General features: G+C 43.6%; 1 protein-coding gene across 1 annotated transcript in view; it reads right to left on the bottom strand.

The window, feature by feature from the left end:
• The window catches only part of TEK (TEK receptor tyrosine kinase), a 118,783-nt gene extending 104,877 nt beyond the window's left edge, over positions 1 to 13,906 (bottom strand). Inside the window, exon 1 of the mRNA XM_079791436.1 lies at positions 13,431 to 13,906. Within this exon, the coding sequence (XP_079647562.1) occupies positions 13,431 to 13,482 (52 nt within the window). The 5' untranslated portion in view covers positions 13,483 to 13,906. The remainder of the gene's footprint in view (positions 1 to 13,430) is intronic.
• Positions 13,907 to 27,280: the final 13,374 nt, after the last annotated feature.

Below are 27,280 nucleotides of genomic sequence, written 5' to 3'. Positions count from 1 at the left end.
GCTGAGCCCCTGCAGCTGTTGTGCTTTGGCTCCGGTTCTGCGCCTCTTGGCAGACGGTTTGTGTGAAAAGCGCCGCTGACTCTGGGTGTGAGATGCACAGGGAGAAGGGGCTGGGAGGGCCAGGCCGCACAAAGCAGGCCACGCTGCCAGGGGCCTTACATCTGCAGCCATTATGCACTTCTGAGAGAAAGAAAGGAATTCATAAGTGAGTTATTGGGGGCTCTCGGGAAGGTTACTCCTTTGAGCCCTTTTGCTGGTGGAGAATGGCTGATGCTGGGCCAGTGTGTCAAGTCAACCTTAACCCTGATTGAACTGTCGGCCCCAATTCTTCAACCTTCCTTGCATTTACATGCTTGCTTTGGCCTCACTACGGGCAGAGTATACTTCCCAGCACTTGACTTTGGACATGGCCTGTGACTGGGAGTGACAATATGCAGTCCTGAGCCTAGGCCTTAAGAACCTCACTTGTGTGTTTCTAATTAGCTCTCTGCATTCTAACATCGCCATGAGAACAATACACTGTGGGTAATATGTTGATCCAGGAGGGATCAGATACATGTGAGCAGAGTCACCCAGACAACCCACACACCTGCAGCAAAAAGCTACCTAGCTGTGCTAAGCATAGACCAACAAGTCCTCGAATGACCCAAAGGCATGATCATAAACACTGCTTCAGCCACTGAGTTTGGGGAGTAGTTTGTTACACAGCAATAGCTAACCAATACAATGATAAAGCTGGAATGCAAGCTCACCCCATTTGACTCTACAGTATGTGAGTTCAAATCTAACGTACATTGCCTTCTACACTCTCTGTTAAAGTGAAGAAACTTAAGTCTCTAATGAGCTGAGTGAGCCTGAGTTAAGGGCTGAACTCTTTGGGGCAGTGGTCGGCAAACTCATTAGTCAACAGAGCCAAATATCAACAGTACAATGATTGAAATTTCTTTTTTTTCTTTCTTTTTTTTTTTTTTTTATAAATATAGTCATCAGTACTTGTGGACAGTAATGCTTTTTTTGTTTTGTTTTGTTTTGTTTTTGGTGTTTTTTTTAAAATATATTTTATTGATTTTTTACAGAGAGGAAGAGAGAGGGACAGAGAGCTAGAAACATCGATGAGAGAGAATCATCGATCAGCTGCCTCCTGCACACCCCCCACTGGGGATGTGCCCGCAACCAAGGTACATGCTCTTGACCGGAATCGAACCTGGGACCCTTCAGTCCGCAGGCCGACGCTCTATCCACTGAGCCAAACCGGTTCTGGCTGAAATTTCTTTTGAGAGCCAACTTTTTTAAACATAAACTTCTTCTAACGCCACTTCTTCAAAATAGACTCGCCCAGGCCGTGGTATTTTGTGGAAGAGCCACACTCAAGGGGCCAAAGAGCCGCATGTGGCTCGCGAGCCGCAGTTTGCCGACCATGGGCCTAGAAGATTCTGCATAGAATGAGCTCAGTACATGTTAACTTAAATGAATGACTATAACTGACCCACCCATTCCTCCACTGGTGGGCATTGCTCATTGGTTTGCTGCTAACTGCTGGGCCTTTTTTGAGGGATGCCCAATATGCCCAAGGAATAAACTAGATCTTGTCTGTGATTTATTAACTAATGTCCACTTTGCAGATTTCCTGGGAGAAGGCAGTCATTTGAGACAGGTTGATCACCATGAGACTCTCTTCCACTTTGTCCATGTCACTAGGATTGTTTTAATTACATGCCAGGTTACTTGTTTATTTTTTATTTGGACAGACACACGAAGATCTTTAAAGGATTGACTAATTTAGTTATAGCAACGTCTCCCAAACTACATTGATTTATGCATCACTTTCATGATTCTTGCTGAGTCTACATGCTACTTGTAAAATTGTATAAATATTTTCCTTAACTCATCTTTTTTTCCTTCGCCAGTTAAGCCAGGATAGTCATAAAATTATGTGATTGGTATGATACATATACACACATATCTATATCTATGTACTAATAGATGTCATAATAAAAAATATTCTTCCAAGCACCTCATAAAATCATCCTTCATGCCAGCAACAGTCTACGTAGCACACTTAGGGAAGCACTAGGTCAGAACATTTAATCCAGGGAAAAGTCATTTATTAAAGCACTTCTCTGGCAGCCAGTATACTACTCTGATGCTGAGAATATGATATGCCAAATGCAGCTGATTGCCTTATAGGTAAAACCGACAAGTAAACTGTAAATTGTAATTTAATTTTCTAAGTACTGGGAGAGAGGCGAGCACAAGAGTTCCTATTTCCAACACCTCTTGGGCACCAATACAACTCTCCATCCCAGCTGGTACCCCAGCTGCTTCTGCAGGGGTTGCTTCTGTGCAGGCCTCCCCCAGCTGTGAGCAGGTGTAACCTCAAGTAGCCCACCCAGAGCCCCAGAGAGTATATCTCACTTCCTCCCCTAGAACTTTCTCTGGCACAGGACACAGCAGTAACCCACTAGCTTCTTACACATCCTTAGCTCCTGAATAAAGGCGGAGTATAGCAGCGGATGAACGCCTTTCTTTCTTTGCAGGTGAACAGCTCTGAGTCTCATTTCTTAAGCCTCCTCCAAAGGTCTGGAGCACCTGGATCCATAGCAGTGGCCAACGTGATAACACATCCCGGTACAGTTCTACTCACCTAGTCCCTCAGTCTTGCCCCGGGGATCGCTTCCTTAACAATCTACCTGCACAGGTGCCCTTGCCTCAGGCAATGTATTTGGTGGAACCCAGGCTGAGGCAGGGCCCTTACCCAAGTTAAAGAGGTTAAAGAAGACTTCTTGGAAGAAATAACAGCTGAGCCCTAACTGGTTTGGCTCAGTGGATAGAGTGTCGGCCTGCAGACTGAAGGGTCTCAGATTCGATTCTGATCAAGGGCATGTACCTTGGTTGCGGGCACATCCCCAATAGGGGGTGTGCAGGAAGCAGCTGATCGATGTTTCTCTCTCACCGATGTTTCTAACTCTATCCCTCTCCCCTCCTTTCTGTAAAAAATCAATAATACATATAAATAACAGCTGAGATAGATCGCAAAGCATGAGTAAGTTAGACAAGTGGAGAAGAGACTGCGAAGAGGACATTCCTGGCAGAAGAAACAGCATACACAAGGGCAAGGAGGCTTGAAAGTGTACGTCTGAGAAGTGCAGAGAGCCTGGTATGACTGAAATACACCTCCAACATAGCATGAAGGACTAAGAATCACATGAGCCTGGGGAGGTAGACAAAGACTGGCTCCTGAAAAGTTGCTTACCACAGCCAACTACCTCCTCCCCGCTGCTCTTTGATCTGAAGTGGTAGCAGTAAATAGTAAATAGGTGGGTGTTTAAACCAACTCCAGAAGATCAGAAAGTGCCCTCTGGATTCAAGAGGTGCTAGACATGAGAGGAACTGAGAGAAGGAATCGGTGGGAAGATGGTGGTGAAATGGGAGCAGAGCTATTGTTACACACACACACACTCCCTCCCTCCAAGATGGGTCCAATAATCCAAATATGAGCTTAGTCAGAAGTGAGGCACATTCCACTTGGAAAGGACAATTATATAGTAAACAGTCAAGAACTAAGAATTAGGTTTGGGATAAATGAGTTAGGGTCCTACAGAAGAAAAATCACCCTACAGCTTCAGGTCAGTCGGGACCAGAGAAAAGAGGCAATGAGGGGCTGGCAGGAGAAAAGTAGAGAGCACCATGTTGTGAGCTGGTAGAGCCACAGGTAGGGAACCGCCCCCCCGCCCCCTCCGCCCCACCTGACACTTCAGATTTTTAGCAAAATTTCCAAAACACACACCTCTAAGCTTCTCGCTCCTTGTCCCTGAGACAGGGCCAAGCTTAGGGTACCAATGCTGAGTTTCACCAAAGGAAGTGGGGAGTTCCATCTGGCATAGAATATAGAGTCACCTGCCCTCAGGGATGGATCTGTGATTTGAAAGGACTGGCATAAGGCAATATACGGCTCCAGCTTTGTTTATAAGCAAATAATTAAGAGCATTTGATTTTTATTGAGTGCTCATCGTGTCGCAACCCTGTACTAAGTACTTTTAAGTAGTATCTCTTTTAAGATCTTCCCCCAAATCACATGAATAAATACTGTTATCAGCCTCATTTCCAGGAACCAGCCTGAGGTGAACATGAAATACTAATTAGAAGACAGCACAGTGACGTTTTTGAAAGAGCTCAGAATTTGGGGTCAGGTCATTCTCACTTCAACTCTGATCTCCGTCATTTCCTACTGAGACCATGGGCTCACTCAGGACTATTCACTTTCAAGAGACGGAAATCGATTCAAAATAGTACAAGCAAATAAGGGTGACTGGCTCGCATAACTGGAAGGCACAGGGGTGGGTCTCTGATCTAAAACCACTGGACCCAGTGCTCAAATAACATCGGAGTGCCTGACTTGCTCCTGTTCTCTGTTACTGTCCTCAGTCTTTCCTTCTAAAGGCCCACTTCCTTCAAGTGCCTACGGAAGCTGGCAGCCCCAGACGTACAGTGTCTTCATTGAGGAAAGAGAGTATATTGCTCAGAAATTCCCAGGAAAAAGTCTAACTGACACTGTGGGTCATGCAACCTCCCCCTGAACCAACTGCCGTCGTCAGATGAATGGCGCACAGTGAGAGCAGTGACCGCAGTCTCATCAGAATCACGTGGAGGGCAATCAGGGCAGCAGCTAAACACTGAGATGCCAGGCAGTACAACATAATGGACGTCTACTACAGTTCAACCTCGGGCAAGTCACTTAACCTGTGTGAACCTTGATGTCAACATATATTTTATTTTATTTATATTTTTATTGATTTCAGAGAGGAAGGAAGAGGGAGAGAGAGAGAAATATCCATGCTGAGAGAGAATCATGGATCAGCTGCCTCCTGCAAGTCCCCCACTGGGGATCGAGCCCACAACCCGGGCATGTGCCCTTGACCGGAATTGAACCTGGGACCTTTCAGTTCGCAGGCCGACGCTCTATCCACTGATCCAAACCAGCTAGGGCTCAACATATATTTTAAAACTTGGCCTTGGCTGGTGTGGCTCAATTGGTTGAGCATTGGCCCATCCATTGATTCCTGGTTTGAATCCTGGTCAGAACACATGCCCAGGTCCCCAGTGGTGGGCAGGCAGGAGGCAGTCAATCAACGTTTCGCTCACATATGGATGTTTCTCTCTCTCTCTCCCTCTCCCTTCTCTCTCTACAAATCAATTTAAAAATCTTCTTTAAAACAAGAATAATAATACCTATTGCACAAGGTTGTTGGGAGATAGTAACATCATATTAAACACTTGGTAGTCATCTGTGGCAGTTATTTTTGTTATTACTGGTACTATTATTGTTTTGTGGTTGTTTTTGACACAGGGATCGGAATTTGAAGCCCATCCCAGATTCCCAGATGTCTAACGCACTCCTGTCCCCAGGGTGGAGTCCCCTTGGCTCTGCAGCCAGACGCCTTGCACAACCCAGGCCGTGTGTGCCAAGGTTAAGCTGGTTCACCATCTGACGGCTGCAGAGCAGCGAGTGCCTCCCAGCCCAGCAATGTCAATACTGCCTTCCTGACTCCGCCTATTGTATCTGGAGGAAAGTGGCCGAGCATTGTCTTCCAGCGCTCCCCCCAGGAAGCATGATATCACCCTCTAACAAAAGCGGGAAAGCTGACAGATCTACTGAGATGGGTGTGGCCACCACACACACACCTCACTGGCAAGCCCTGGGCAAGGGTCTGTGACAAGCAGAGAGCAAACAGCACAACACACCATCCCCTCAACAGGTCCCTTTGGCTCATCTTTAAATGTCCTCCTCTCTTTGTCACACCCATACCATCTTAGACACCGCGGCACCAGGCAGTGGGAATGCACTCCCTCTAATCAACAGACATGCTGAAAAGAGTTAGGACCCTGTCCATCTGGCTGACCCACATCCCCACACCTGTCCCTGCAGTCTTTGGGAAGGGACACAGGGAAAAGGGTAGTCAGATTCCTGAAGGGACAAAAGGAGGCAGTGGGGGTGGGATCTACCCAAAAGTAGGCATGGCTCGATCTAAACAGCATTCTGCACGAGTGATGTGAGTTAGAATAGTGTGGCTAGCCCTGGCCGGGTGGCTCGGTTGGTTGGAGATTAGTCCCATGCACCAAAAAAAGGTTGCAGTTTGACTGCCAATCAGGGCACATACTTAGGCTGTGGGTTCAATCTGGGTCAGGGCACATATGGGAGACAACGGATCGATGTTTCTCTCACATTAACATTTCTCTCTTTCTCTCCCCCTCTCTCTAAAATTAATAAAAACATATCCTCGGGTGAGGATTTAAAAAAAAAGAAAGAAAAAAAACAGTCTGGCCAGACTGGTGGGAATTGGGTTATCGGTTTTAAATTCCAGAAATAAGGGAGGCAACGTTAGACGTTCCCTTTCCTGTAGGCTCGGAGCACTGCCAGTTGATCCTCTGACATCCCTTCCAGTTTGGGTTCTGAATATTATCAGTGCATCTAGCCGTTTGTAAGACAATACACCTGCAGTCTGGGTCCCCCGCGACAGGCCCTGAGGCTGTCACTCTGCTGCCCCCACCTTACTATCCCCTTAAAATTCTCTTTCCTTAGCTATCACAGCACAATTCTCTAGAATCCCGGGAAAGGAATCTGATTGGGTTTGCCTCTCCTGCCACTTTCCTGACTGCTTCTTCGTAGAACCCTTAGCTAACTCCTCCTTCTCTTCCCCTCACTTAAGCTGAAGATATAGTCATGCCCATGGCTTCACTTATCATAAACCTAAAATTTCTGTCGCAATCCCTTGCCCAATCCCCTTCTTCTGAGTGTCAGACCCGGAAAGGCAAATTTTGCTAAATATTTCCCTTTATATGGAACCTCAAGGTCAACATGTACAAAATAAGTCCTTGCTCCATCTCAGCCCATCTCCAACCAGTCCCTTCTGCCGTGTTTCACCACATGAATGGCACCAGCATCACCCAAACCAGAATCCTGAAGCCAGGCTTATTCTCTCCCCTTTCTCTCAACCTCCCACAAGCATCAATCATCAGCCCCTAGAGTTTTACCTCCTAACACTTCCAATCCCCCTCCTCATCCAGGCCTTCCTGAATAAAGTGTTGGGAAGCAACATTGGCCCAGGCCTACAGTCTCTACCATGTCAATCCATCCTCCATACTATCATCAGAGTGAATGTTCCAAGACATACATCAGATATGCTAGAACAAACACGATGCCAAATTTCAACATGTACAGCATGAAGTCTAAGCTGCTTAAAATGGCCTAAAAGCCCTTCCCAGTCTGACCCCAATCTTGATTCTCCACCTCCGCCCTACATTCTAGCCTTACTCAACTTCCTGGAGCCTGCCCTATTTCATACCCCCTGCTCCCCGAATGGACAGTTCTTTCTTCCTTTTCTTTCTTATTTTCTTACTTTTAAAATTTTTTGTCTATGAGTAACTCATAGCTACAATTGCTCTAATTTTTGGCAATATTCATTACTATTAAAATTAATGTTATTTATAACAATTAATGAAGTTGACATTGTGTTTTAGACATTTAATTTAACGTTTCTGTCTAATTTTGATTTTAAAGTTTCAATTTTTAAATATATTTTTATTTATTTCAGAGAGGAAGGAAGATGAAGAGACAGAAATATCAATGATGAGAGGAAAATCATTGATCGGCTACCTCCTTCATGCCACTGGGGATTGAGCCTGAAACCCAGACATGTGTCCTGACTGGGAATTGAATGCCCAGATAGTATGGCTCAGTGATTGAGTATCCATCTATGACCTCCTGGTTCATAGATGGATACTCAATCACTGAGCCATACTATCTGGGCAAAAGTTTCCATTTTTTATTGAAGCCAATAAAATTTTTGTAGTTCTTGAAAAACTAGATTTTGTATATATTCCTACTAAGATATTCATCTTTTCTTCTAAAATGTGAGGTTAGCAGGGGGGTGGGGGGAAGAGGCTCATCCTTTTTAGCATTCCTGGCATCCAGTACAGTACTTGGCACAAAGAAGTCCTCAATATGTCTTCATTAGCTGAAATAATAGGTGAGTAATGATAGGCAGGCAATAACTCAATAAATGTCTATTGAATAACAAGTATGTATATATTTTGGGTAGTATTTAACAATACCTAAATTAGGAAAGTCCTGATTAAACCCATTTTCATGTGTATATTTTTTATGTTTCATACCTAAGGGGAAAAAAAGCATTTTCTTTTTTACCATATTTACATCAAATATTTAACATAAGGCAACCTTTTAAGATATAAATGAATACCATTTGCAATGTATACAAAATTGATTTATTATTGTTTTGTTGTTGTTATTATTATTATTATTATTATTATTATTATTACTATGATTATATCAGTGTGGCTAAAACTCTTTCTACAACTTTCTTTATTTCAGGTCTACTGTGCCATATACCAAGTTTCTCACTGTGGCATATTAAACTCAATAAAGATTACTGAACATCAAATATATGCACTATAAAAAAGAAAAAAGAAATAATATCTGTTGTCAAAGATGTTAGAGGCTGATTTGACTCAATCTATGTGCCCAGAGCTCAAAGATACAGCCTGCGTGGTAAAGGAACTCAGAATTAGGAGAAGAACCTCATGAGGAAGAGTTGGCTTGGGCAAGTTGAGTTGAACTGTATTTGTAACGTGGACATGGAGGATGTCATTTCCAAGTGGATGGAATAGCGTGAACAAGAGCCAAGAGGAAAGAACGCATATATTGTGGAGATGGGCCTGGTGGAGGCAGAAAGGCCATGGGAAGGGATGATAGGTGAGGAAAAGCATTGGATAGTTGGCCAAGTTTTCTGGCTTGTCAGCTGGGCAGTGACCAGCACAAAATTTAAGGGACTGGATTTTGTTGAGGTCTTTCAGGAGGAAACTGCTTCTATGAATAGCAAATGTTTCCCCTACATCTTAGAAAAGATTAGATCAGTCTTGAACTAGCATTGGCTTCACAGCAACACTTCTCTTTTGATTAAACTAACTTCATTTATTAAGTGTGTTCTTACTGGCTAAATACTGCACATGCATTATCAAACCTGATGCCTATAACAACTCTGGGAAATAGATATTCTCATCCATAAAAGATGATAAAACTGTGGCTTAGAAAAGTCAAATAACTTGCCCATGCTCATCCAATTTGGGCTTATTCCCAGATCTGTGACTTTACAATCCATTCTTCTTCTTCTGCATTCTTGATTAGCTCTACCATAGAGCAGTGGCTTCAAAAGACAGTCATCATAGCACATGTTCATATGGCTTTTTTTTTTTCTTCACAAAAGGTACATTGACTTAAAATTCAGTGTAAAGTGACTATATATTTGGCTCCACATTCAGGACACACACCCAGTTTGGTTTAATTGGACAAAGGTCTTGGTGGCTTTTCTGAACCCTTCTCCATCTGCTAAGTGATCATAGAAGAGCTACAGACAGATAATAAAATGAAAAGAATGTGAAAGGCAGGGTAGTAACCACCACACTCTACATAATATTTTCATATTCTTAATAAGCAATCACCCAACCTAAACCTGAGCACTCTCCAGTATGTAGCTCACTCCTGGGGGTGGGGGGGTGTTAATAGAATTTTTAGAAGGTTTTCATCAATAAAGCCAAACTCTGTCTTTCTGCAATTCTCTCCACCCCTGGATCCTAGATCTGGCAAAACACAATGTCAATCTATGATGTCTTCTATATGGAAACCCTTAAAAACACTGCCATTCAGCTCTTTTCCTCACTAAATATTCCATATGACATGGTTTCTAAAGCACTTACCTTCTTGCTTGTCTACTATGTTTACTGTCAAATTTCTCAGTGTCTTCAGTGTTTAATAGATATGCTCTGAGCGATAGAGTGAAGTGATGACTATTTCTAAATTAGACCTTATATTTCTACTAATGCAAACTGTTACAGCTTATGTATTACCTTTTTAGCAAGCAGAGGATGTGCCGTTTCCTATGAATTTTGTGTATCACCAAAAGTTGGTAAAGCTAGAACTTTTAACAAACATCTCTCATATTGAACATATTTATTTAACCCAATTGCATAACTTGACATTTATCTATTTTGAAATGGTATCTTTTTTGTTTGGCTCACTCTTCTAGCCTAGTGAAATCTATCTGAATCCTGATTCTGTGCTTTAACCAATAAGCCATCTACAGGGAATAAGCAGGTGACATCACACACACAATCACACACACACACACACACACACACACACACACACACACACACACGTCTTTTCAGAGGAAGGGCCCCCAGAAGACGAATTGATAATGTCAGAAAACTTTGGAGGCCACCCATCTGAATGCCTTAGAGGACACGGCATGGTCTTCCGAGGTGGACTTGGAAGTGTCTTTTCCTTCTGGAGGGATGTCTTAGAAGAACTAGGCTTTTGCAGGAAGCTCTCCCAGGGTATGGCTGAGAAGGAAATGCAGAGACCTCCCAACAAAGACAATGGTTAGGAGGGAGCATTTGTGAAGGAAGCAAAACTCCTCCCGGTGAAAGTAATTCCCAGGTGTGTCTCTCATCCTAGCTTCAGACCTCCACCCTTGATTACTCAGACTTGGTATTAGCCTTATATGACCAGCCCTAATGAGGCAGTTCCATCTGGAACCACTTTCCTGACCTCATACAGGCATATCTCATTTGGTTGCACTGCGCTTTATTGTGCTTCACAGATGTGATTTTACAAATTGAGTGCAAGACTCTCTACCAGCAAAAATATTATGACCCGCTTTATTGCGATACTCATATTATTGCGGTGCTCTGGAAATGAGCCCACAATATCCCCAAGGTATGCCTGTAACTGAATTTCCTCTGCCATCTCAGACAAGATATCCACTGTTTCTGAATCCAGGTTGTTTTTAAAATGTCCAATGAGACAGAAAGGAGGTATGAAGGCATGCCACCAGAGACTTCCCCTTGGGTCAGTGTTGACCTCATAGGACATACTATGATAAGCAGAAAGAGTGATTTATTTTGTTTTTCTGTACACACAACTCTTTAGAGAGAGCAGCCTGGTTTGATGAAGATGGGGGAATAGGGAGAAATTGATACGTTTATTAGAACTTGTTTGTAAACTGAAATTGGCCACGATTCTCAATTGGGAGGGCAATATATCAGAATCTAGGTGGATTTGAGAGAAATCTGAAAATTAAAATTACACACCTCCTCCAGCCCTCTTATGGGTGAGCATCTGCAACCCAGTGCACTTTCATTGAGGTAAATGTGACATCATGTTTTAGTTCTATTTGTTCAGAAAAATAGGAGTGAGAAACAACCCACTAGATTAGAGAGAGAAACCCATGAGTCCCTTGCTCCACTGCAGTAGTCTACCAGCAGAGCTTGGCTTAGAGAATGGATTCCATGCCTACAGACATGATCATGCTGGATTCTTGTTACTATAATTTTCAAGCATTGGGTGTTCATGTTCATTGAGGCACAGACTGGGAATGTAAGTTAAGATTCAGCCCTAGCCAGTTTGGCTCAGTGAATAGAGCATCCGCCTGCAGACAGAAGGGTCCCAGGTTTGATTCCAGTCAACGGCACATACCTTGGATGTAGGCTTCTCCCCGGCCTGGGCCCTGGTCGGGGAGTGTGCAGGAGGCAACCAATCAATGTGTTCTCTTACATCGATGTTTCTCTCTGTCTTTCCCTCTCTCTCTTTGACTCTCTTTAAAAATCAATGAAAAAATATCCTCGGGTGAGGATTAAAGAAACAGATTCAACACAACAGACCTACCCCAGAAGCCAGCCTTGTTAGTGTCACCCTCCCTTGTCAACAAGCTCATGAAACCCTTCTGTTTGCGCCTCTCCCTGCTGACATTGTGATGATTTCAGGGAACTAAGGTCTAGACATGGAGCCACTCTTTTGGCCACTTTTTTGTTTAATTTTATGACTGCCTTTCTAAGACCATATTGCCATACATGGTCACTTTAGGCTGGGGTGCGGAGGAGTAAATAAAAGCAATTGAGCGCGTGTGAGCGTGAGCGTGTGTGTGTGTGTGTGTGTGTGTGTGTGTGTGTGTGTTATTTAACCTAAAAAGTACCTCAGAGCATCTGTAGACTCCTGGGCTTTGATCACTCTAAACCCTGGTGTAGAATCAGTTCTAGATTTCCCATCACTGATAAATATGTTACACAGAGAAGAAGCAAGCCCAATGGAATGAAAATAATTATTTAGTGTAAAGGTACAAATTCTTAGAAAGAAATCAACATTGTTTCTATATTAATATGAACAATTTCTATATAAGTATCGACACCATCTCAGAGAATCTTTCATTTTCAGCAATTTGTACTACATATTCTTAGTTTTAAAAATATTATTGAATCCTCCATATAATTGGTTGTTGAAAGCAAACTGAAGAGCTATAACCAAATGACTTTAAATGCAATTCTGTTATATTATTGGGTTAATTTTTGAATATTTGAGATTTCAAACATACAGAAAAACATAAAAATAATATAACAGATGTTTATGTATATTTGGATCAAGTCTCATTAATGTAACATAGCCTGCACCATTATGTCAGCAAATTTTGTCAAATACATTTCCAGGATCAATTCTATTTTCATGACAAATAATTAGGATGCTTCCAAACCGAAGGGGAGAGATTGATGGCAATTACAGTTGTGATTTATTTGAACTTCAAGTTTTGATACCACTGCCAGCCAGATGCACACACCACAGGGTCACACACTATTTAGAATCCAAACAACAGGCACTAACTCTAAAAACAGCCGGCCAACCATTCCTGAGCTCCACAACAGGCTTCCATGCTCTCCGGCGCCCAGGGACCTGGGTGACTACCTAAACTTTCACTTCATTGGGCCAATCAAGACTTCATGCCAAATATTCTAGACAAAACAAGAATTATATGGCCCTAAACTCCCTGACCCCAACGATTAGAAAAAAAAACACAATAAGCCTATTTTGACTAATTTGACTGCTTTCAATAAATTAGGATGCAGATATGAAATCTGTAGACAAAGCATTTTTGCTCTCATTGAAAAATGACAAATGTGTACACTGCCTTTAGTGGGTCCCGTAATTCTCAGCGTGCATTTCTTCGAAGTAGGTGAAACCAGGTTTCTTCTTCTTTTTTGAAATTAAGAAAACAATCCCTCATGAGGAGCCATCAAATAATGTACCAAGGAAGCAAATCTCTTCCAATAAAGTGACCTTATCCGTCCTCATGGAGTCTGTGGCCACACGGGGCAACTATGCAAAAGAGAAACTCGGGGAAAAGCAGTTCATGCCACGAGGACTTTGCATTTCAGTCCTCACGCGCACTACATGGAGTGTTACATATTAAACAGAGAAACGGTGCCCATGCCACAGCTGCTTCTTGTTAACCAGCACTAAGAAATAGTGAGAGCGCCCAGAATCACCGTTTTAAAAATAAAATAAAATAAATAAAGCCAAATCTTACCAGAAAGGAGCAAGCTGAGTCCATAGAGAACTAAGCCGGCTAAAGAGTCCATGCTTCCCCCAATCTCTCCATCCAGGTTCCGCAGATGTGCATGAGGTTCCCGGGGACCCTTTCAAGCACCCAGAGGTTTGTGACTTCCCATTCTCACGTTCTACTAGCTCTTGTTTACAAGTCGGAGGCGAGAAGGAACAGTAGAGAAGCAGGCTGTAACAGCCTCATTTCTGTCTCTGAGCACAGGGAGTTTTAAGTTCCTTTTTCCTGTTTCCTTTGTAGATTAGGATGGGAAAGGCTGTATCTTAAAGGCATTTGGTATCAGCAGGGCTGGGGGCACTGCACACCCTCTCCATCTTGCAATTCATCAAAACACTTATCTGTGGCTGCTGCTTCTGCTGCTTTGGCGGCTGCCGTAGGGGTAGAGGAATTTTTGTTGGAAGTGTGGGTCCTGGTCAGCATTTTCAGGAACAATAGGGGTATCCTCTCATAGGCGGGAAACAGAACAACAAGCCCTCCACCTACTTGTGGTATGCGATGAAGACCAGCCCTCCTCTGCCTTCCAACAGCTCTCCCGGGTCCCCTCGGGATCCCTGACAGAAGGGGCTTCTGGGTGTGGGGGGCGGTTTGTGCTTTTGTTTTCTCGTGGTAGCCCACGTGGTTTGAGTTGGGAAAAGAAGGTTTCGTGATGAGAGAACACAACCCGAAAGGCAGCTAATCTGGCTAATTACCTACCGGTGAGGTCAATGTCACCATGTGGCCACAGAGACCAGAGTCCAAAATTGTTAGCCTGTGTTCTTTCACACAGATGATTTACTTGTCGGGCAAGAGCCCAAAGCTATCCCTGCGACTAGCTGTGGCTTTCGTTTTTATTACTAATTCATCCGAAGGTGATCTAATTTCTTGAAGAACTTGGCATAGAAGAATTTTAGTAATGAGAGGGATTTTGTGGCTATTGGCCAATGACGTGTCAGGAGAAAATTATGCACCAAAGTGTTTAAATAACCTGTGTAAAAACCAAACTTAAGTGATCAGATCAGGATATAAATATTACTCATCAGAGCAGAGAGAGCACGTAGGCCAAAAGAAAAATAGCTATTGGAGTAGCCATCCCTAAAATGAGATCAGAGACCCTTGACTGATCCAGAGGATAACTTCTCGAAAACCTGAAATGTGACTTTAGAGTTGATCCGCTGGTCTTCACCCTGCCCTCTTTTCCTACTGGCCACGGGACAAGGCAGCTGCTGCTAGCCTTGCCTAATCTCTGTCCCAGGTTTTATCACATCAGCAATGATCTTGAGAACCCACGGATGCTTCCCATCTGCTGGGGTAGAAGGTTCAGGCTCTGTTTGCAAGCAGAGCTGGGTTCAACTCTGGGCTCAGCCACACGTGGGGCCTGAGACAAGATACTTAAGCCCTTGGCGTCTCCGTGAGCAGGTGTAAAATGGCAATAATATCTTATTCGTGGGGGTTTCGAGAGGGTTAAATGAAAATTAAAAATGCATAAGGACATCTGGCACTGTGCCTAATCCACAGAATTCATTCTCTTTATTCTTTCCAGTCTGTTTCTGATTTCAGTCCCAGGAGCTGCTGCCAGAAAGCCATTCTCTGATCCCATGAATGGCTTTAAGCTTGGCGGAGTAAACAACCAGTGGGAGTCAGAGGTGCTGGGTTCCAGGCCCGGCTCTGCCACGATCTGCCTGCCTGTGGACAGGTCACTTCCCATCTCTAGGCCTCAGCTGCTCAACTGTAAAATGAAGGATTTAGACCGGAAGTGACCGATTTCCCTTCTGACTGTAACACCGCACAGTCTAAATGACTAACCTGCCCCGCTCTCCGCATCCCCACATTGGTTCCTTGGTCCTTCCACCGGGGCAGTTCAGAGAGGATGCTAGCTTTGCAGCTCTGTCCCTGTGGGAGCCTGGGAGGGTCACGTGTGCTTTATTTTAAGAACGTGGTGGCTGAGATTTAGTGAGACCTCCTGGCCCCAGGCCACAGGGGTCAGCAATGAAAGGCCTTGGCAATGATCAAACCCCAGGGTACCTGCCTCCCCAGGCACCGCTCCCTCTGTTAGTGCTTGATGTCCACACAAGGAAGTCATCATTGCTCACACTCCCTCCTGCTGGCTGGTTCTGTGGGCTGAAGATGCTACTACCTTGCTTCCTGTTCTGGGATGCCTCCCCCTGTTGGCCAGAAAAGCAGCCTAGTTTCATCATTCCTTCAGCATGTCTCCCCTGACCCAAAATTGTTAGTCAAGTTCTTTCTCTCTCTGTTACCCAGAGTAAGAGATTGTTTCATTCTTCTCTCTGTAATTCAGCAATGTTGCTCAGTTTATGTCTCCCTTCTTCAAAAGATCCATGTAGTTTAATCTCATCTTCCATGTAATCCTTTCCACCATTACCCAGAATATTGATTCCATTTCGTAAATACTGCTGGATCGCCTGAGCCTAGGATTATACAGCTAGTCAAAAGGCTGAGCGCCTTTTCTCTGGGACATAAATTTCCAGGAATGAAGTGAAGATGACTTGTGGACACAAGTGACCAGACTTGTTCTGCCCTGTGGATGTCAGAGCGTAGAGAACCAGTCACGGAGCAATAGTACGAGCTCCATGCACTGTGGGGCCAACAGGGCCGCAGAGCCGACTAGCAACAGATCGGGAAGTTGCAACACTGGATGGCATGCCAGGATTTCCCAGGGAAGGGAGAGGCTATCTCCACATCTGTTAGGACGTCTCCCTCATAACACATAACATGTTAAGGAAATACCACATACTTGGGCATGACCACAACCCTTCTCTAGAAAGCGGGCTGTGGCCATCTTCGGGCATCTGTGTTTCCTAAAGAGCCTTGCTGGGTCTACCCTCCGCTGCTCTATCCACCTCGACAAGTTGAAACGGTCTTCCCTTCCTTGTCTGATGAACTCCCAGTTATCTTCTAGTTCTCAGCCTAAGAAATGTCTTCCGTGATTCAAATGAGTTCTCCCTTGTTTTTCTCCCACAACACCCTGCTCTTTGGTTTCATCGTACTAATCACAAGTGGGAATCATATATCGGTAACTTCATTTTCTGTCTCTTTCCCTCCACTTGACTGCAGTCTTCAAGAGGCAGGGACCATATCGAATTTATTCACCGCTGAATTCCCAGACCTGAGCGCAGTGTCTGGAACATAGATCTTAAATAAATGCTTAATAAACTAATAAATACAAATATTCCCACTCTTACTCATATACTCATATCTAGCATAGGCTTTGGAGTCAAGCAAACCCAAAGTACATGGTATAGCTGTAATTTACTCCCTGTATGACCTCGGCAATTTAATGCACATTAGGAACCTCAAATTCTTCATCTTTACAATGCAGACAAATAATACCTAATTAGTGAGGTAATGTACACCTCACGGGCAGAAGTAAGTATGGAGTAAAAGCTCTCTGGCATTGCTCCCCATTCACAACCCCATCTCCCCTCCTGAACTGCCACAGAGCCATCTGCAAGGAGGAAAGGAGGCCCCACGCAGCTAAAGAGTCACCCAGCTGTGCCTTGCACAGGCAATGTTGGTACCCTGGTCTCTTTGCCTCCAATTTTTACAAGTTTAATATCTGGCTCTTTTTTTTCATAGTTCACCTTTGAACCATGTTTTGCAGAAAAGTAAATAAAGAGAAATATAGGAAACATCATAAACACCAACAGTGTATACCCAGACCTTAGGGAAGTATTTGAAGTGAAACTTTGCCAGGTAATGGAAAAGTCTGATGACACTGAGAAATGCCACCAGTTCTCATTGTGCTTCCAAAATAGTAAAAGCTACTCTCTGGCTCTCTGGTGTCCCCACTGCCTTGCCCCCAGGGAAGTCAGAGGGGGCTTCTTCATGAGTCAAGCTTACTCAGTTTAATTTGATGAAACTGGACACACTGAGACCAGAACAACAACAAAAAACAACAACAAGCAAACAAAACAAACAAGGCATTTACCTGATATCTTTTTTTTTTTTCTCTGCTTTCTTGCACTTTATATATGAAAACAATCTATAGAAAACAAACATTTTGGCGATGGACTGATAACATTTTCAATGGATAAGAAAATGTTTGTGAAGAGATGTGGTAGATAACTTACACTATATATATATATATATATATATATATATATATATATATATATACACACACACACACACACACACACACACACACACACACACACTAGTGGCCTGGTGCATGAAATTTGTGCATGGGAGGCAGAGGGGTGTCCCTCAGCCCAGCCTGCACCCTCTCCAATCTGGGACCCCTCGAAGGATGTCCTACTGCCGGTTTACAGGGATCAGGCCTAAACCGGCAGTCGGACATCCCTCTCACAATCCGTGACTGCTGGCTCCTAACTGCTCACCTTGCCTGCCTGCCTGCCTGCCTGATTGCCCTTAACGATTCTGCCTGCTGGCCTGCTCACCCCCACCTGCCCCCCAGCGCCAGCCTGCTCGCCCCAAAATGCCCCCCCGCCAGCCTGATCACCCCCAACTGCCCCCCGTGCCAGTGTGCTTGCCCCCAACTGCCCCCCCTTGCCGGCCTGCTCACTCCAAACTGCGCCCCCTCCCGCTGTCCTGATCACCTCCAACTGACCCCCACTGATGTCCTGCTTGCCCCCAATTAGCCCCCCTGCTTGTCTGCTTACCCCTAACGGCCCTGCCCCCCACCAGCCTGATCACCCACAACTGCCATCCCATCCTGGCCTGATTACCCACAACTGCCCTTCCCTCTTGGCCTCTAACCACCTCTACCGCAGCCCCACCACCATGGCTTTGTCCAGAAGAACGTCTGGAAGGTCTCCTGAAAGGTCTCCCAGTCTAATTAGCATATTACCCTTTTATTAGCATAGAGGCCTGGTGCATGGGTGGGGGCGGCTGGTTTGCCCTGAAGGGTGTCCCGGATCTGGGTGGGGGTTCCCTTGGGGTGTGGGGTGGCCTGGGCGAGGGGTCTGTGGTGGTTTGCAGGCCGGCCATGCCCCCATGGGGTGAGGGTCCCTGCTGGGGGGGCATGGCCAGTCTGGGTGAGGGGCTGAGGGCTGTTTTCAAGCTTGCCACACCCCCTTCAGGGTGGGAGTCCCAGCTGGGGTACCTGGCCAGCCTGGGTGAGGGGCTGAGGGCTGTTTTCAGGCTGGCCAAGCCCCCCAGCAGGGAGCCTCACCCCATGGGGGTGTGGCCAGACTGGGTGAGGGGCTGAGGGCTGTTTTCAGGTTGGCCACACCCCCTTCAGGGTGGGGGTCCCTGCTGGGGTGCCTGGCCAGCCTGGGTGAGGGGCTGATGGCTCCCAGCCCCTCCTTTTTTTCTTTTCTTTTTTTTTTTCAGCGCCTCCTTGAGCAGAAGCCAGGCCCGGCTGGAAGCAGTTATCTGGGATTTATTTATCTTCTATAATTGAATCTTTGTAGCCTTGAGCGGAGGCCAGGGCTGGCCAGGGCGGATGGGAAGCTTGGTTTCCTCCATCGCTGGGGGCAACCCAAGCCTCCTGCTCGCTCCAGCTCCGTGGCCGCTGCCATCTTTGTTGGGTTAATTTGCATACTCACTCCTGATTGGCTGATGGGCGTGGTTTGTGGGTGTGGCAGAGGTACGGTCAATTTGCATGTTTCTCTTTTATTAGTGTAGATATATATATATATGCTAAGTGTCCAACCATTCAACCATTCAACCATTTGACCAGCAGCTATGATGCGCACTGACCATCAGGGGGCAGATGCTCAACGCACAGGCATGGAAACATGGAACAGACTGATGAATCTCAGAGGGAATGGGGAGGGGAAGAGATTAACCAAAGATCTTATATGCATACTAGAGGCCCAGTGTACAGATTCGTGCACCGGTGGGGTCCCTCAGCCTGACCTGTGGGGATCAGGCCAAATCTGTGCACCGGGCCTCTGACATCTCCCGAGGGGTCCTGAATTGCGAGAGAGCGCAGGCCAGGCCGAGGGACCCCACCGGTGCACGAATCCGTGCACCAGGCCTTTAGTGTTATTATAATTGGTGTCTGAGATGAACATCCTTTGGCTCAGAAAATACACTTTTATGTTACACTCCAATCCAAAATCAAAGATGTGTCCCTACATTTATAGAAGCATTGTGGGTAATAATCAAAATGTGGAAACAATCTAAATAGCCAACAAAATGAATTCTTTCTATATATCCTGGTTCACAATGAAATAACAGTCAAGTGTCAGAATATCGTGGTGGGAGCATATTGACATTGGAGATGTAGAAGATGTTTATGGTAGATTGTTGACTGGAAAAAAATGCTGTTTGAATAGAGTGAAACTTATTCACACACACACATACACACACACACACACACACACACACACACACGACAAATATACACCAAAATGTTAAAGTTATTATTTCTGGATTGTTGGAAGACTACATTTTATTTTCTACTTTATAATTTTCTAAAATATTAACATTTAAAAAAATTATGAGCATATATATACATATATATACAACTTTAAGAAGATTGGGGGAAATTCTTGAGACAGTTGACCCAGAGCAGTAGGATGTACCTTAAAACACCATTGGCCAGCCGAAACCGGTTTAGCTCAGTGGATAGAGCGTCGGCCTGTGGACTCAAGGGTCCCAGGTTCGATTCCGGTCAAGGGCATGTACAAAATGTTCACATGTACCTTGGTTGCGAGCACATCCCCAGTAGGGGGTGTACAGGAGGCAGCTGGTCGATGTTTCTAACTCTCTAACTCTCTCCCTTCCTCTCTGTAAAAAATCAATAAAATATATTTTAAAAAAACAAAAAACACCATTGGCCAATAAGACACAGATCCCAAGAACCCTCAGCCTCCAGGGGGTGAGGCACACAGATGGGGGTGGGCCTTCCCACAGTGCAGCCCTGGCATTCTGCCTTTTGCAGGGCCGTGGGCACTGAACCACCAGAGCCACCATCCTGGCTTCTCCAGGACTTGCATGGACTTTTTTGGCAACCTGTTGTCCTTACCAGTGGCTAGCAGAAAGGGTCATCAACAATTGAGTCTTGGCCTTCAGCCAGGACATCACAGTGAAAATGGCAACACCCACTCTGGTCTGGAGTGGAGCTGAGGGCTATGGAAAATACCTGACCCCTCTGAACCCCATTCACTCTAAACCTTTTTTTTTAAGCACCTAAATAACAAGCACTGTGCTAGTAGCTATCATCATATATAATAAAAGGCTAATAGGCAAATTGTCCCCTCAACCAGGAGTTCCACCCTGGGGCAGGGCAGGGCTGACCTGCCAACTGCCTGTGGCCCCTCCCCCTCGCTGGCCCCGTCCCCAATCGGACCCAACCATGCACAAATTTGTGCACCCGGCCTCTAGTAGGAAGAGATACAGATATAGAATATGTGGTCTCTGCTTTCGAAGCTCACAATAACACAGTCCCAGCATGGTGACACTGCATCAAAACAGGAAAGGTTAAATAATAAAATCGGGCACTGTGTGGTTAAACACCAAAGGGTGGTACTGGCATTGCAAGTTTCAGTAGTCTCTGCTTTGGGATCCTTTATGTCATGAGGCACCACTTCTCATGCCTTTTTTCCTTCTCCTCCGCACATGCCGCATCTTTCCATTTAGACTGGCTGCAAGTCCTGTAAGGCAGGGACTGTACTTTATTTCAGCTGGTCCTATGCTATTCTCTCAATGGCTTATAAGAAAGAGTAACTAGGTTGCCTCAAAATCACTATGAGACCAACTTGCAGACAGAATAGACTCGGGATATTTCTACTCTATTCCCCTAAAGAAACCTTCAAAAAAAGAGATAAAAATGGCAAAAAATTAAACTCCTATTCATCCTTCAAAATACAATTCAGATATCACTTACCTGTGAAAACTTTTCTCCATAGGTAGCTTTCAGGACCAACAACCCAACCCATAAATTAGCGGCTAAGACAACAAACATGTATGTAGCTTGGGATTCTGCAGGCCAGCAGCGCAGGCTCACCTGGACAGTTCTGATCTCACTTGGCCTCCCTCATGTGTCCACACTCACATGTCAATCATTACAGAGTTCAGCCTCGGGAACTGGCCGTCTCTGAGGCAACAAGATTGAAGGAGCCGCAGATTTCTTATCCTTTGGCAAACTAGCCTGGCTTGTTAATGTGGCAGGCTCAGAAATCCACGAGAGCACGTTCTCTTGAGGCTGTTAAATTAATTAAACGTGGAGGCCACTAGCTTCACGTGGCTCTGATGCCCTGGCGGCCCACAAGCCAAACCAAATCTAAGCCTGTGCATACCTCAAGGTTAGGAAAGCAAAACACTAAGATTAACCAACGACAAATAGCCAAGTGGGCTTTAAAGCTATAGCCAATCAATTTCTTTACTTTGCTTTCACCTTTTCTCTATAAAGGACTCTCCCCAGCTCCTGTGGGTGGAGTATCCTGAATCACTTTGTTTGGTGCTGACTGATTCCAATTGATTTTTGCCCAAATAAACTCAACATTTTTAATGTCTTACTTTAAGTTTTAACAAGGCCTAAGCCTGGCATATCATTACTTCTCCACATTCCAGTCACCAAATTAAGTCACATGGCTAAGACTACATCCATAAGGTATAAATATAGAATTCACCTTTTTTTATTTTAATAAATATATGTTGGTTGAAGGAAAAGTATAAAAATTAAGGTCGTTTTGATTGGAAAAGACTAAGTCAAAAATAAGAAATCTATACCCTTTAAGCCTCCATTTTTTTTAATTGATTGAAGAAGCTATTAATAATGTTAATTTTATAGCAGCAATAACCTACTGAGTGAAAGAACTTTAGGAAGGAAACAGCACAAAATTAAATTAGTTTCTGTGGTATTTGAGGTAAACTGATACAACACTGTGGACAGTGAAAGCTTTTTAATTTTAGATTTCACCTTTCAATACAAAGAGTTACAAAGTCCTAATGCAAAAACCAAGAATTTAAAAAATAAAGGTTTTGGTCATTTTTGTTAAAAGTCAGATTTACTGAGCTATAATTTATATTCAGTAAAATTAGCCTGCCACTTTCTTAAAAATTATTATATAAAACACATAACATAAAATTTACCATCATAACCATTTTTAATTGTATGTTTCAGTATTATTAACTACAGGCTGTCCCAAAAAATGTATACACACTGTAACCCAATTTTGAAAATGGAATATATTTTAATAAACACTGCCTTTATAATTATTCTAAGCGTGCATATACATTTTGGGGGGACACACTATATATTCACATTGTTGTGCAATATATCTCCAGAACTTTTTCATCTTGCAAACCTGAAATTCTATACTGATTGAACAACTCATTTACCCTTCCTCTCAGGTTCTGGCAACCATAATTCTACTTCATGTTTCTATGAATTTGACTATTTTACATACCTCATATAAGTGGAATCATATAGCATACAGTGTTTGTCTATTTGTGACTGGCTGATTTCACATAGCATAATGTCCCTAAGGTTCATCCATGTTGTAGCCTGTAACAGCATGTCATTCTTTTAAAGGCCACATAATATTCCATTGTGTGCATATACCACATTTCTTTGTACATTCATCAGTTGATGGGCATTTGGGTTGCTTCCACTTCTTGGCTTTTGAAAATAAAGCTGCAGTAAACAAACAAGGGTATGCAAATAGCTCTTTGAGATACTGCTTTCAAAAGTGAGATTGCTGGATGATAATTCTATTTTGAATTTTTTGAGGAACCTCCATACTATTTTACTTATCAGCTGCACTATTTTATATTCCTACCAATAGTGTATAAGGGTTTACATTTCTCCACATCCACACCAAATTTATTCTCCTTTTTTTTAAAAAATAGTGGCCACCCTATGGGGTTATGGGGGTGAAGCAAAAATGCATCCCTTTTGAGTGTACAGTCCTATGAGTTATTTTTTTAACAATATAAAAATCATTTTATATTCATTCAATCAATGACAATTAGGTGATATAAGAACAAGATTTGAGTAGCATTTTTTGTGAGCATACAGGCCTTGTTGATGTATTGGGATGGCTGTCTACCTCCTCCGACCTCGGTGGCTTCTCATCCTTTTCTCATCCTTGAGAGGAAGGAGGTCCTATGAGTTTTGACAAATGCATACCTTTGTATAAACACCACTCCGATCACCACAATTTGTATCACCCTGGAGTCCCCTTTGCAGTAAATCTCCCTTAACCAACAGCCTCTGGCAACCACGGATATGTTTCTCTATCCCTACTGTTTAGACTTTTTTAAAATGTCATATAAAATAATTATATAATCTATAGCATTTTGAATCTGGGTTCTTTCATTTAGCATAAATCACTTGAGACATTCATGTTTTTGCATGTATGATTAGAGTAGATTTTCCTTCTTTGTGCCCCACACTTACACAGCCAGCCAAAACAAACAGATATTTGAGAGAGACCTTTAATGTAAAAACAGAGGTCTACAAAAAGAGCCATAAAAAAAGCAACTTGGAGAAAATTGAGACTACTAAGGAAGAAGGAGATGTCAAAATAAAAAGGACTAATTCTAATATCAGACATACATGAGAAGAGACTACAAGCATGGAACAAGAACAGGGCGGTACTTTTAAAGTATTTCAGATACTCCCATACAATGGAACAGTAATAAAGAGGATGAGCTATCAAGCTACGCATAGATACCGATGAATCTTAAATTTATGGGGGTAAAGGGGAGAGATCAACCAAAGGACTTGTAAGCATGCATATAAGCCTAACCAATGGACACAGACAGCAGGGGGGTGAGGGCATGAGTGGGGGGATGGGGGGGGGGGCAAAGGGGGGATAAGGACACATGTAAAACACCTTAATCAATAAAGAGAAAAAAAAACTAAAAAAAAAATAATAAAATTCTGTGGCACACACACACACACACACACAAAGTAAAGCCCCTTTTAGTTTCTTGTCTGTATTGATTAGCAATGCACCGGCCCTTTCCTCTCTTGGAAAGTGAAATAAACTTCCTCTCTGCAAAAAATATAATAATAATTTAAAAAATTAAAAAATAAAAATAAATGAAAAATGGCAGTCTTAAAAGGCTACATACTGTATGATTCCAATAATATGACATTCTGGAAAAGACAAAATACAGACTGTGGAAAGATCAGTGGTGTCCAGAGTTTTGGAGGGCGTGTTGAGAGGTGGAGCACAGGGGATTTTTAGGGCAGTGGGACGATTCAGTGTGATACGGTAACTGTTAGATATATGACACTAGGCATTTATTTGTCAAACCCATAGAACTTTACAGCACTAAGAGTGAATCTTAATACATGCAAATATTTAAAAATTATTTAGAAGGCCACAGTGATCTCAGGATGTAATACAGAATGTAACAAGCAAATGTATGAAACAAGTTCACTAATGGTGGGGGTGGGGGCAGTTAAGGAGCCTACTTACTGTTTTTATCCCAGTATTCTAAGCATTTGATCATGAAATTATATTAATGTTGTAAAGTTAGAAAACTTTTTCAACTGACATTTCCCAGTAGATCCCACAATCCTACCTAATAAAAAGGTAATATGCAAATAACCATCACTCTGCTACGCCCACGATTGGGCAGCAGGAGGCTGGGGGGTGGGACTCGGGGTAGCATATCTGGCCATTGAGAGGCGCGGGGGATTGGCAGCCGCTGTGGGGGGCTGCCTCGGACACCCCGGACACCCGGAGGTGGGGAGCCGGTTGTCCGCGCAGCTCCAGGCCAAAAGCCTCTGTCGGAGGCTTTTGGCCTGGTTCACGCGCGTGCACCCGGATCCCCTGCCGTGCTCCCCTTCGTCAGCGCCTCAAGCCCCAGCAGCAGCGGCGGCTGGGAATGAGCTGGTGATCCCAACAGCCTGGCAGCTCAGCGGCGGCGGCGGCGGAGGCAGCATTGTGCCTGGGGACTGGGAACAGGCAGAAGATGGCCCTGATCGCAGGAGGCTAGGCCTAGGGACCCTACCCACACGATTTAATTATGCACTGGGCCTCTAGTACTCTAATAAATATGGCAGGGCTAGTTACAATATGTTTCTTTTTGTTTGTTTGTTTGTTATATTCTTGTGACACAGGATATCTTTAATTTTTTTGAGAACAAGTTAAGCAGTCCTTTTCTTACTTTATTTAAAAAAAAATACCTTTTTACAAAAGAGAAAAGAAACACAGACATTTATGTTAAGACTTAGCCAGACACTTACATATGTTATCTTACTCAATCTCCCACACCTTTGAAAGAGGAATTTACATTTTACAAAGAAACATTCCTTAAGTAAAGTGCTCTATCACAGAGTGTGTGGTAGATTGTCAATGAATATTTACAGGATTTAAATAAAAGAATGAATAATTTAAGCATAAGTCATGCACGTAAAACCAACAGTATATTATACAGCACATGGCTAAGGGTGGCAATACCTAGCGAATTTAAGTCCTGTTTACTAGGAATGTTCAATGATCACTGAAATTTTCAGAAAAGGCTTCAGAGAGAGGATGAGAGGTAAGTGGGCTTTTAAGTGTGGATAGAACATCGGTAAATGGACGGGGCTGGAGGACATTGCGGGGGAGGAGGGGCAGCTCGAGGCAGTCACTCGGGGCAGGCAGAAGCCTGGCTGTGTAGTCACGTGGATCGAAGCACTTTCCTAGGAGCCTTTCGACTCTAATTTTTTAAAACCGCATATATACAAGTTCTGCCATCTATGTCTAAACATTTTATGGCTCTCTTAAAGCTAATATCTTCAATAAAATAACAAACATGGAAAGATCATCCGAGAAATCACTAAGTTAAAGAATGTAAAAACAAGGAGATTTGGGTGCAGATAAGTTGTTACATTTTCCCAGGACAACACACACGGTAAGCGGTAAGCGGCAGAGCTGGGTTATGAACAGAGGTGCCTCCAATTGTTGAGTTCTATAGTTTTTCTATTTACGTGGTTTGGTTCCTCAAATGAGGAAGTCTGGGTTGGTTACATTACATAGTGTTTATCAAACAGTTAATTCAGCGGGGCATTCCTATTCTGTTTTCTCCATAAATACAGAAGGAATAACAGAATACAAAATATAGACAGTGCACAACTAACAGGCTCCGTCATAGAGTCGAAAGCAGAGGACAGGTTAGGGGAATGACTGTCTGGTGTGTGCTGCATTTCCTTGGCTGGTGGATAAGCTTTGGGTTTCCAGGGTTCCCTTCTCCAAAAATTCTCCATATGATGGGAAGAACCATTTGGAGTTTAGGCAGCTCTTGTATAACTGTTTGTATATAGATGTTTGTTCATTCTGATACCAAAGATTCTATTTCTCCTCCAATTATGCACCCAAGTTCTGAGTCGTCCCTTTGACAGGCAGGTATTAGGTATGTGGTTTGTCTTGGCTCCATGGTTTAAATTAACCTCTAATCATTACCCCTTTGAAGATTTAGACTTAAAAGAAGAGATATGGTACTTCTTAGTTACTCCCCCGCTGGGAGATATGCCTGGTCTGTACCTTCATCCCCGTCTCTCAGTTCAGTGGAAACCTGATAAAGACCAGGCCTAGCGATTATACAAACTTAGAGCTCATGAAGACAGACAATCCCAATGTTACTGCAAAAAAATTATATTCTCCCCCTGACTTCTCTCAGCAATTGAGCAAGAATCCCTCTCCCTTTCCATGAACACATTACCCACTTAATTTGAGTTGTTACGTTTTTTAAAAACAACAAAATTAAGTCTATTTAGTGCTTTAAAAAGATAACAAAATTTTCAGTAAAATATATATCAACTTTTCCAGAATGCTCTCATTTTGAGCAGAGTAATTGTGATGAAAGAAGAAAATAAAATTGATAAGAAATCAAGGTACTATTCTCATTATCTCTGTTTCTCCCTGTGTTGTGAAAGCAAGCTAATAAGAATAGCTAGACAAACTTAT

The sequence above is a fragment of the Cnephaeus nilssonii genome (assembly GCF_951640355.1).
Source record: "Cnephaeus nilssonii genome assembly, chromosome: 14".
Taxonomy (NCBI): domain Eukaryota; kingdom Metazoa; phylum Chordata; class Mammalia; order Chiroptera; family Vespertilionidae; genus Cnephaeus; species Cnephaeus nilssonii.
This window is presented reverse-complemented; position numbering and strand designations above follow the sequence as displayed.